The sequence below is a fragment of the Perna viridis genome, chromosome 3 (genome assembly GCF_037379345.1).
Source record: "Perna viridis isolate PV_CMFRI_1.1 ecotype Kerala chromosome 3, ASM3737934v1, whole genome shotgun sequence".
NCBI lineage: Eukaryota > Metazoa > Mollusca > Bivalvia > Mytilida > Mytilidae > Perna > Perna viridis.
Genome location: NC_142447.1, coordinates 32,239,253 through 32,251,757, shown reverse-complemented (window position 1 = coordinate 32,251,757; position 12,505 = coordinate 32,239,253). Strand labels below are relative to the sequence as shown.

Sequence of the window (12,505 nt, the reverse complement as noted above, 5' to 3'; positions counted from 1 at the left end):
TAAATAACCTGTCATCGCAGTTGCTTTCAAATTACTGAGCAGAATCTAAGTACTTGTAGTATACATGTAGTTTAAATATTCCATATGTAGTCGTGCAGGGTTAGTATTGCTGTCAGGAAATATTGAACTCTCAATTTTTGTAGGAGTTATGCACCTACGAAATTAGTAAATCTTGAAAACTCCTCCCATCTGATAATACGGTAATACGGTCAATGTGGACGCCCTTCCTTCAATATGATGGGCAGGGCATGTGAGCGTGCACACTGCAAGTTCGTTTAATCACTTAGACAGCAACCATTTGGGTTTTTTTTTTTTTTTTTTTTTTTTTTTTTTTTTGAAGGGGGGGGCTATGGATTTTTTGGGGAAAAAGTTTGTTTCTGGAAAATGTTGGAAAACATAAATCGACTAATCACTGTAGATAAATTAAAGTTTGTTTTAAAACAATGATAAAAAAATCATGCTGTCTATGTGGAAGGTGCTATGTAGTAGTGAAATGACAAAAAAAAAAGATGGTTAAAAAGTGAAAAAAAGTTATTTGTTTTTTTTTAATTGGCCTTGGAAAAAATTACAAGTTATTTTCGCTCAAGAGGAAAAAATCTCAGGATCTGTCTCCGAAAAAAAAATCCATAGCCCCCCTCCCCCTCCCCCTCCCCGCCCGAGAAACAAAAATGGTTGCTGCCTGTATGCAATTAATCAACTACGATGTAACATACCATTATTTAACATTGTATATTATGAAAAACAAAAAACAAACACACGCAAAGAAAAACGTGAGTATCAAATCAATCATCATGCATATTTTCATTTTCCTAGTCAAATCGTGGCTAATAAACTTGTGTATATTGACCCTATTGTGTGATAATGATAACAGAGGATAAGCTAATAAAATCCATCGAAAGATTTTAAAATAAGATCCCAACATGTACTTTTAAATATCTGCAATGTGCATTCGATTTTTTTTATATCACATATCTGGAATTTTGTTCAAGCGATCTTTATGCAATGTTACAAATTATTTGTCGCAGGAAATAAACGGTGTTATCGGGTTATAATATTAAATGATAATAGCACGCAAAAAATTATAAATATAACTTTTGAATGTAGAAAGACAAGGTGATCGATAATGATCGTTTGTGTTATTCTACTTTTACAACACGACTTGCTTGGCTGAGTAGAAGGTAAGTGCACCTGTTATCATGTAACGACCAAATTTCAGGTCAACTACACAAACTGATAAATCAATGACACACATTATGCCTCAGGTAATCGTACATATCGAACCACATGATTAAATACCGATCTGAACACGTAGACAGCGTGGCCTTTATCACAATGATAAGTTGTAAATCGATATAGGACTTGGTTTTGTAAACTGTCGGACAAAGTTATTTCGCATTGTTTTTTTTTTCTCGATAAATCGGACTTCGCGCATGATCACTTGGTAAATATGAACTGAAGATGTCGGAAATGATGTTATCAACACCGATTAAAGTGGAAATGAAGGCGATTGATATTAAACAAGAACATGGAGGTGACATTGTTGACGAGTCACACATATACAAGTTTCCAGGACGTTCCAAAAGTTCAGTGTGGAATCATTTCGGCTTTCAAAAGGGGCCAGATGGTTTATTGGATAAAAGCAAAGCTGTTTGTAAAATTTGTTATCAAGGAATTCGATATTCTGGAAATACAACGAATCTGCACTGTCATTTAAATAAACATCGGAAACAGGGTGAAGTGGTTGTGCATTCTCCTCCCACTTTTGACCCCGTAGTTGTTCAGTCGACCGTCGGGGATATTAAACAAGAGCAAATACAGTCTACATCGATGGATGAATATCGGACCGACCAAAGGTCCAAACACCAGCAACTCAATGACACTATTGTGAATTTCTTTATCGAACATTTACTGCCGTTATCAATCGTAGAAAGTACATCGTTTTATTCTATGATTGCTGTTGCCGATCCGATGTATGTTGTACCGGACAAGGATTATTTGTATGGACAATTAGTACAGCAGTCTTACAACGAAGTCAAACAATCGATTGAAGCTGAAATATCAGGAAACGAGGTGATTATTTCCACTGAATTCTGGGAATCGATCACCGGTGTAAAGTTTGTCTCGATATCATGCCAGTTAATCAATACTCAGTGGATAATGAGATCGTTCTTATTGAAAACTGTATCAATGGGTTGCATTCAAAACGACCTTCAATTTATTGCTTTACTACAGGGAACATACAAAGAATGGGGAATAGACCGACCAATTGGGTTGGTAAACGATGGTTCGAAACTTTTAGAGAACGTCTTTCAGTCGCCTTCGGTCACCACAGTCAATATACCATTTTGTAGAAAGGTATTCTTTGCAGCTGGCAACGACCTGACAACCAACTTGTCTACAAAAAAGCTGGTAGAGTTCATTATCTCCATGATTGGGGTAATTCTTCAAAGCAAGAGTCCTTCTGAGCTTTACCAGAAGGTTTTAATCATTGTCAAAGATTATAAAGAAATAAATCAAACAACACTTTGTTGGACAACATTCAGTGAAATCATATCTTGTGTCATTGAGCACAAAGAGACAATAATGAAAAATGTATTCGACGAAGAAACATTTTCCGAGGAGCGATGGAAAGAGATGGAAGAAATCGCCGAGATCGCTTCGCCTTTACTAAAAGCCTACAACTTGTTCTCTGGTCACAAAAATGTAGTCTCGTCAATGGTTCTCCCAGTGATTAAAAAATTGGACAACGTCTTGACTAAAAAGAAAAGGGACTTAGAATTAACCAAAACTTTAAAACGAGCAACTTGGCTTAGCGTAACTGAGCCATTTCAAAAGCCAGACTTAAGAAACTTTCTGTTAATCAGTTCTCTGCTTGACCCCCGTTACAAAGAACTGCAGTTTGTAGATGTTCCCGAGAGAGCTCGAGCTAGGGACATTCTAAGCACTGTTGCAACTGAGTTGTATCGAGAAAATCATGGGAAAAACGACAAGCAAAACGGATGCAGTAGTGAGGTTATTGTTCTGGAAGAATCTGGCGACGTTATCCGCATTGAACCAATGGCAAAAAGACCGAAACTGGCTACTGATACGGACGATTGGTTGGCTGACGTAGTCTCCAAGAGCAAAAATATTGAGAATAGTACTGACAAAGAAGAAAAAGTCATGATAGAAATAGATCACTATCTCTCAGCACAACAGTCGTCTACTATGCCTTTAGAGTGGTGGGCAAAACGAGAGAACATTTACCCTGTGTTATCTCGCTTGGCGCGGCGGTATCTGTGCATGACAGACTTTTGTATTAGTGAAAATGCTACTGTGAAGAATGCTAAATTTTCACCGGACACCGTTGACAAACTTCTGTTGCTTCACTACAATTATTTTTGCGGAGATCGCTGATTCCGGTCTTACTTTCAGCAATGAAATTCGACATTCCTAAACAATATAAGTGAGACATTCCAAAGGAGTTGATTGTTAATGTTTTACTGCTCTATTAAATTGTTATACCAGTAATTCACATCCTTTTCATTTTTTTTACGACCGGAAATTTTTGTTTTTGTCTTGTTATAATCACCCTGTCGTCGTCGGTGACATCGTCCGTTAACTTTCGTTTATTTACAATAATTTGAGTAAAACTTACCCGATCTTTTTAAAATTGTAACACATCTTTCCAAATAACATGACGAAGCGACCTTTATTATTACTTTTTGCCCCACCTTTTTGAAAATTAAGGGCTAAAATGAGAAAAATTGTGTTCATCATGATAGAGAAAGTTTATTGTTAATCCTATTCTGGTGCATCAGATGTCAATGATAATGTGTTTCTTTTAAAATATGTTTTTAAAGATTTTTCATAGTAGAATTATCTTGCACCGTTCTTTAGTAAAGGGGGTAATAAATTGGGCCACTCCCCCAAAAATAATGTTTTTTATCAGCTTTCCTGCTAATTTAAGTAAGTTGAGTTATTCCCCATCTTATACATTTTATTCTTGAAAAATATATTTTTGTAAGGTATATTTTTGCATTTTTCGGTTAATAACTTTAAAAGTATAACAGTTAGCTCAAAGAGTTTAATTCTCAATCGTAATGAGGATACGAGTCCGAATTAAAGAGAACTTAAATGGACTTGTGGCCACTGAAGTAGCGATTTCATATCATTTCTGAAAATCTTTTCCTCAGAAACTACTGATTAGAACCAAACTTGATATTATTCCTTACAGCTTTTAGCAAATATCTCTTATAACTATTGGTTGACAAACACTACCATCGATGAAATAGTTCATCAGGCTGGAATCTATCCATCCAGAAATATTCGTGAATATCTGTTGACCCATGTTGGAGTTATTGCCCTATTTTGACGTTTTTTTTTGTTTTTTTTTTGCTATTTTCATGTTATTGTACACAGAACTTTGATATGTTGACAAACTGTAGGGGTAAAACCACAGGCATGTGTCTGATACGATCATTTATGAATATAATAGCATGGATCGTAACCGGCCATTGATAGTGCCTGTTGGTCAAACGGTAGTTTCTACACGACCGCAAAACAAAATTGCTCAGTTAACACAACCAACATGACAAATTGTTTCTTTTATAAACTACCAAATCAAAACAATATATTTGAAACAACCGTTAATTGTTAAGTTTATGCAAACTCATATCCACATAAAAAAAAACAATAACACCGAATTGTTCGTATAACCGTATGAAACTTTTTCAAGTTCGATATTTATAGAACCAGATAATTAAGAAGTTGAATTTTTTTCACACTGAATGTATCCAAAAGTAAGCTTAGTCTATTCGTGAGCTGAAATATACGATCATGGAAAAATGGTAAAATTGCCGTGTAGCCTATTATTGCGTAGTGTATGAAATATCGAGTATTATTCATTTTTTTTGCAATAAAGTTTGCTTTTAATGATTGAAACCGTATCTTATAACAAAAACCTATACATTAAAGTTCAAAATTTGAAAAATATAGTGGTATATGTAAGGTTAAAATGAAAAATGTATACATTTTCACTGAAATTCCACGACATACATTTTTTAGCTCAATGATGCATAAATGAAACTGAAAGAACTATTTAAATAGTTAGAGTAAGCGAAAATACATGGCTTATGTGATTTTTCGATAAATTAAAAGCTGTCGATAAATGAACAAATTTACTTTCACTTTTATATAGACAATGATAGTGTCTTTACTTCACATAAAAGGATGAGGCGAAGAAACCGAATCCTTTTACATGTATTCCTTTTATGTTAAGTCAAAACATTATTATTGTGATTATACTGTAATAATAAAATATTTTCATGAACGGGGAATATTATTCTTAATACGAATTCTATAATATGGTCCCTGTGTGGCGCCTCCCGTATGGGAATGATATAGATGACAAAGACCGGTGTAAATTTGTTAATTCAAAGTGCGACAGATTGTGCTAATTATAAATAACATTTCTAATATGACGTCTTCATATCGTCAAACAGTTTATGTCGGTACAACCCACCTTTAACACATGCGCACTGTCTCTTTTCTTTCGTTTTCGTTCGAGACAAAACACTCATTAAAAAAACGTTCACGCGATTATTTAATGGCTGAGATGTTATCTAATTGAAATAAATTATAATAATACACACATTTAACACATACGATGACATAAATATACAAGTTTAATCCAACTTCCATACGGGGGAGGTTAAACGGAACAGCCGTTATTTTGGCTACGCCTAGGGAAATTTTTGTCACAAAAAATTACCGTATTTGTCATATTAGAAAAAAAATAATTTCTTCCGTGGGTAGATTTGTACTCATTTTAACATGGGTACGGCATTTCTATTCGATTATTGAACACCGAGCGACAGCGATTTGTTAAATGAGAATATAAATGTCAAACCCATGTTAAAATGAGTACAAATCTACCCCTCTACGAATTATTTCTTAAATAGCTAAGCGGGTGATAGAGCAGTTTGTTTCCCCGAGAAAATCGTTGTTAATGTATTTTCAAGGTGAAACTATCTATCACCCTCTGGGTTGTAACTTTTTTGTCTTTCGATGTAGGCTTTTGATATTTGGCATGTGGGTAGTTCACCTTAAGACGATATGTATCGTACCATGAATATTGACATATGACCTTGAAATTTGACGTCAAGGTCAAATTACTGTTATTTAGTGATAAACTTGTGTCCGGGCTGTTACTTTTTGTCTTTCAATGTGAGCTTTTGATATTTGGCATGTTGGTAGTTCATTAAAGACGACGTGTTTCGTATCATGGATATTGACGTATGACCTTGAAATTTGACGTCAAGGTCAAATTACTGTTATTTAGTGATAAACTTGTGTCCGGGCTGTTACTTTTTGTCTTTCAATGTGAGCTTTTGATATTTGGCATGTTGGTAGTTCATTAAAGACGACGTGTTTCGTATCATGGATATTGACGTATGACCTTGAACTTTGACGTCAAGGTCAAATTACTGTTATTTAGTGATAAACTTGTGTCCGGGCTGTTACTTTTTGTCTTTCAATGTGAGCTTTTGATATTTGGCATGTTGGTAGTTCATTAAAGACGACGTGTTTCGTATCATGGATATTGACGTATGACCTTGAACTTTGACCTCAAGGTCAAATACCTATTTTTTCAATGACAAACCTGTGTCCGGGTTGTAATTTTTTATCTTTTCATGTGGGCTTTTGATATTTTGGCATTGGGTCGATCACGTCAAGATGATGTGTCTTATGCCATAGATTTGGGCCTATGACCTTGAACTGTGACTTCAAGGTCAAATTTCTGTGGGTTTTTTTGTGACAAACTTGTATCCAGGCTGTAACATTTTTGTCTTTCGATGTGTGCTTTTGATATTTGACATGTATATTGATCGCCCTAAGACGATGTGTCGCATTCCATGGATATAGGTTTATGTCCTTGACTTTCGACTTCAAGCTCAAATTCCATTTTTTGTCGTTGACAAACTCTTGTCCAAGCTATAACTTTTTTGTCTTTCGATGTGGGCTTTTGATATTTGACATGTGGGTGGATCTCTCGGAGATGATGTGTCACGTACCATAGATTTGGACATATGACCTTGAACAGTGACCGCAAGGTCAAATTTCTGTATTTTTTTGTGAAAAACTTGTGTCCAGGCTGTAACTTTTTTGTCTTTCGATGTGGGCTTTTGATATTTGGCATGTGGATTGATCGCCTTAAGATGTGTCACATTCCATGGATAGAGGTTTATGACCTTTGAACTTCGACCTCATTTCCGGGATAACTACTTCGTTCTTCAACATAGGCATCGCGTACATTTATGATCTGTACATGGCCTTGATCCTTGACCTCCAGGTCGAAATTACATATTTTGTTTACATGGATTCGTGTCTGGGACACAACTTTTTTGTCGTTTTATGTACGCCATCCATTTTCGGTGCGTGGTTGAATCACCATAAGACAATGATTCGGCTACTTTCATGACTTTTAAGTGACCTTGACCTTTTAGATCAAGTTACAACTGTTATGTTTTAAAATATTCATACCATATATTAGTCTGAATTTCCTCTGACCCTGCAACCCTCCTCTTTTTTATTTGGATATTGATATGTTCAAGAAAACGACGAATCCACAACAGCGGGTCTTACCAGACGTTTAATTCTCAGGTGTATGATTACAATAATAACAAAAAATAGTGAAAAGGTGGAATTTTCAGAATATCACACTCTCTCAAGTCTCACATTTTAAATTTTATTCATGTTTTAATACCATAAATACTATATTTGATCGTGCATTGTTTTATTTCATAACTATGCACTTTATCTACAAAAGTAATTTTAAATCAAGCAAACAATTGTCGCGAAGAGTTTGATATTAAGCGATCAGAAAGCCCGAAAAGGCTGATCTACCAAACTCGTCACTTTTCACTGCACCTTGTCCTGGTGATGTTCCATGTGTTCTCACAAATACTGCATCACCCTGTGAAGCACGAGTAACGACATGGCCGGTCACAGTATTCCATCCACAATAGGCATAAGTGCTTCCAAGAATCTTCATGTTTAACACTAGTTCAGTTGTGTGCGCTTTTGAGCATTGAACACGAGTAGACCACGTAAACGAGTAAAGGCCATCTTGTGGAATTGTAAATATCCCCGTGAAATTGTTGTAAGCATGCCCAACGTTGGTTTCAGCAACATCGTAGACAAAAATATGATGACCCCCAGGCTCAGGTTCATCATGTGACATATAGGCATAGAAGCCATATTGGTCAACTGTTTCACTTCCTGTAATAGAAGAAAAAAGTGTGATTCAAACATAAGTAAAGGACGGGTAGCAGTTTTGTGTGTTGTCGGATTAATGTCGTCCGAAATTTTAAATCTCCGAACAATCAAATAAACTTCAATACCAATCCTTAAAATAGTCAGGCACACTGCCAATGTCAGAGGTAATTCGGGGAGCCAAAAACCACCGAACAAACGGATTTTTTTTAATCTCCATATATATTCTTTTGTGTCTACAGACTCGCATTTTTGAAAAACAAACAAACAAACAAACAAACAACATGCATTCATCTGTAAGTTAAATCAACCAATCCAAGGATGATAACTGTCAAAGTGTTAATTTCATCTACAATCTATACAATTTTTATTTAAAACATGCAACAACCGAACAACAAACTGAGACCGGTCATGTGGTCTGTAACTGTGAATTTTGTTGGCGTTTGACATGTATGAATCATCTTCTGTCTGACGAGATTGGTTGTCATACTTGAACTTACAGCAAGAGCGTAGATATATTTAATTAGGTATTTGTATATTGCATTTTCTTTCTGATACATTCAATAAATGGATAAAAAAAATGGCAAAAGTGCCTTTTTTTAATTTATGAATCTGTCAGAAATAATGTTCTCAAGGAAACAAGGGGTGGACGGGACCATTCATGCTGGAAGTACCCGTGATTCGTTTATATCGTAAATTCCATTTTTACTTTCGAGAGGTGTTTATTTTCACATTTGTCTGATGATAACTTTTGAGGAAAAATATATCTCAATAAAAGCCCCTCCCCCCCCTTTAAGAAAAAAGTCCCCCAGACGTATACTACACATCGTGAAACTCTACGACAAACGTCACATTCTGGATTATCTCCGAGGACTTTGACACAACATCCACATGTAAAAGCATAGACTTTTGAAGTGATCAAATATTATCTTTTAATTTATGTGCTCGGTTTAGATGAAACGAACTTGTTTTTTCCAAAAGGAATTTCATGAATTTGTCATGCAGGAAAAATAGATCCGTTTAGTTGCAATGTAAGCACTTTACCAACTTACCTACAAGTAACCGTTTTGACATCTTCCTGTAATCCGTTCCTAAATGCTGGTACACTTTATCGAGAGCATTAGAATGCCTTAGATGGAAATTTTCCAATTTCAAGTTTTTGACTTCAACCTTTAGAGTATCGATTATGCCCTCAAGTATATTGATCTTTTGCGAATGTCCAGAAAAATGCCCTTCAAGCTTCTCCATTCTGGTCAACAGGTCATTGGAGTCAGCGGACGCTAGTAAAGGTACTAACGCAAGCAAAAAAAGAGGACAGATTTTGGTGAACACAAAGGTTTCCATTGTACTTGGCATGAACTTCAGAATATTTGAAATATACAAGAGATAACTGATAAGAAGCAGTTCAATGTAGTACGTAACATCATTTGAAGGCTGAAAGTTTAGATATAAAAGAACAATTTGAATTGGGAGATATCTACATGTATAGAATTTCGATTAATAGTGGGGGGTCAAAGAGGATTTTGCAGATAATAAGAAATAGTCAAATCGGTTTCAGGTATCTAAAATAAGTTGCGTATACTTCTTCTTTTACTTTACGAAGATAAAGAAAATCAATAACTGACTTCCTTGTTAAAAAAAACTATACTAGAACCAAGATATAATCAAAAGTAGAAACAGATAGCCCTTGGGAGCTTACACCGAAATCAAAAAGATGTATTTTGATGCTAAACGCATTATTAGAGCTAAGTATCTGGATATTGTCGACATCATGTATAATGTATTAAAATAAGCCAATAGTATGAAAGATGGGCAGAGTTTGTCTTGCATGCTACACGTGCATTTATGTCTAAGCCTGTATTATGTATCTTTAGTTATAGATTAGATTTGATAGCCAAAACAATAGTTCCCAGGCCATAAAATAACACCAATACGATATTACATTGGCGACAAAGATGGTGATTCTCTCTATAAAACAACAAATAGAGGATGAGGATTAAATTCCGATAAAACTTTTAGTGAAGATTAAGTTCTGATATATACGTGATAGGATTAAATTCCGATTTCACATTAAAACAATGGCTGGACATTTGGACTTGCATGCACCAGAACCGTTCAAAGTTATTAGTGAAACAAATCTTGAAAAATCCTGGGAACAATATTTAAAACGGTTCGAGTACTACGTAAAAGCAACCGGAGTGTCTAAAGATGAACCGAAGAGAGCTATGCTACTACACATTGCTGGACATGAAGTACAAGACATTTTCGAAACATTTCCAGATCCGGGAACTAAATATGATCAAGCTGTTACGGCACTGAACAATTATTTTGAACCAAAAAAACATATACAGTTTGAGAGACATATGTTCAGGAAAGCTCAGCAACACGACAGAGAAACAATAGATGATTTTATTGTGAGAATTTCAAAACTCTGCATCGCTTGTGACTTTAGGCCAGACCAACGTGAAGATATGATTCGAGACCAAATTGTTGATGGGTGTAAATCAACCGAATTAAGAAGGAAGCTACTAGCAGCGCAAGATCTAACTTTAGAAAAAGTTCAGAGACTTGGCAGAACATTTGAATTAGCTGTAACACACTCCAAGAAGATGGAAAATAGCAACAAACCCGAGACGTGTATAGAAGATCCAGAAATAAACAAAATCAGACAAAAACGGAAGCAATTCAAACCTGGAGGTGCTCCGAAATCGTCACACGCAACTGCTCAATGTTACAGATGTGGAAATACGGAACATTACGGAAGAGATTGCAGAATATCTCGAAATATTATATGTCGCAAATGTGGAAAAATCGGACATTTTGCAAAAATGTGCAAGACAAAATCAACAAAAAATGTTCACGCGATTGTGGACGAAGAATTGGAAATATTCACATTGTATGGAAAAAACAATGATGTCGTTCCGTTTTCTATTGAAGGTAAAGTTGTCGATTTTCTCATTGATTCAGGAGCTTCTATCAACGTAACAGACAGAAAAAACATTTGAGAAGTTAAAGGTATCAAAATCTCGAGTTCAGAAATGTGCTGTCAATGTATTTCCGTACGGTAGCAAAACACCTTTAGAAATGCTTGGCAAGATTAAATTGAGCATGACTATCGAAGATAACAAGCATGATGTAGAATTTCACATAATTAACGGAGATGGAAGGCTGTTAATTGGCTATAAAACTGCTACTGGTTTAGGATTGCTCCACATCGAAATGTTAAATAGTGTCAACAACCTTTCTAACTCCAACACAGACACGATAATCAGTTCATATGAAGACAGATTCGTAGGTCTTGGTAAACTTAAAGACTTCAAATTGAAATTGCACATAGACAAATCAATAAAACCTGTTGCTCAGCCAGTACGAAAAATTCCGTTTAAAATGAGAAAACAAGTAGAAATAAAAATAAAAGAACTGGAGAATTCCGACGTAATAGAGAAAGTCAGTGGTGCGACGCCATGGGTTTCAGGCTTGGTAGTAGTGCCTAAGAAAAACAATTAAGTCCGTCTGTGCGTAGACATGCGACAAGCAAACGTAGCTGTTCAGTGAGAACGTTTTCCGATTCCAAATATAGAGGATACTCTGCAACAGATGAATGGATCTGCGATATTTTCTCGACTAGATCTAAACCAATCTTTTCATCAGATAGAATTAGAAGAAGAGTCGCGTTATATCACCACATCCGTATGTCACAAAGGCCCGTACAGATACAAGAGACTAATGTTTGGAATTAATTCCGCACCCGAGTTACATCAACGTGTTATTGAGCAGACAATACAAGACATATCAGATTGTAAAAATATTGCCGACGATATAATTTTCTATGCGCAAAACTAAGAAGAACATGATAAAACACTTCGTGCCTTGCTTGCCCGACTCCGCGAAAAGAATCTAACCTTGAAGCAAAAATAGTGATCCCAAGTAATCAGCGAAAACACGTTCTTAGTCTTCTTCACGAATCGCATCAGGGAGTAGTAAAAAAAAAAGCAGTTACTACGTGAAAAAGTTTGGTGGCCACATATTGACTCCGATGTAGAATCAATGATTCAAAATGTGCCGTGCTTGCCAGTTAGTATCAAATCCGCCTCGACCGCCAACTCTTACAATGTCAGAGTTACCTGACGGTCCTTGGGAAAAATAGCTATCGATTTAAGCGGTCCGTATTCAAACAACGAATATCTGTTAGTAGTTATCGATTATTATTCCAGATTTCCAGAGGTTGAGATTATCAAATTTCGAGTGC

The 12,505-nt window shown here is 35.7% G+C and overlaps 3 protein-coding genes across 3 annotated transcripts; 2 read left to right on the top strand and 1 right to left on the bottom strand.

Annotated features, from left to right (window-relative positions):
* The first annotated feature begins 1,231 nt into the window (after positions 1-1,231).
* Positions 1,232-3,510, top strand: LOC148621895 (E3 SUMO-protein ligase ZBED1-like). Its single transcript, XM_088576727.1, has one exon. The coding sequence runs from the start codon at positions 1,459-1,461 to the stop codon at positions 3,394-3,396; it is 1,938 nt and encodes a 645-aa protein (XP_088432853.1). The 5' UTR covers positions 1,232-1,458; the 3' UTR covers positions 3,397-3,510.
* A 4,250-nt stretch (positions 3,511-7,760) lies between these two features.
* LOC148621894 (uncharacterized) lies at positions 7,761-9,667 on the bottom strand. Its single transcript, XM_088576726.1, has 2 exons — positions 9,309-9,667; positions 7,761-8,262 (listed from the first exon to the last, which is right to left on the bottom strand). Exons 1-2 carry the CDS (start codon positions 9,610-9,612, stop codon positions 7,853-7,855), a joined length of 714 nt encoding a protein of 237 aa, XP_088432852.1. The 5' UTR covers positions 9,613-9,667; the 3' UTR covers positions 7,761-7,852.
* Positions 9,668-10,334: 667 nt separating this feature from the next.
* On the top strand, positions 10,335-11,261 carry LOC148621893 (uncharacterized). Its single transcript, XM_088574099.1, has one exon. The coding sequence runs from the start codon at positions 10,335-10,337 to the stop codon at positions 11,259-11,261; it is 927 nt and encodes a 308-aa protein (XP_088430225.1).
* The last annotated feature ends 1,244 nt before the right edge of the window (positions 11,262-12,505 follow it).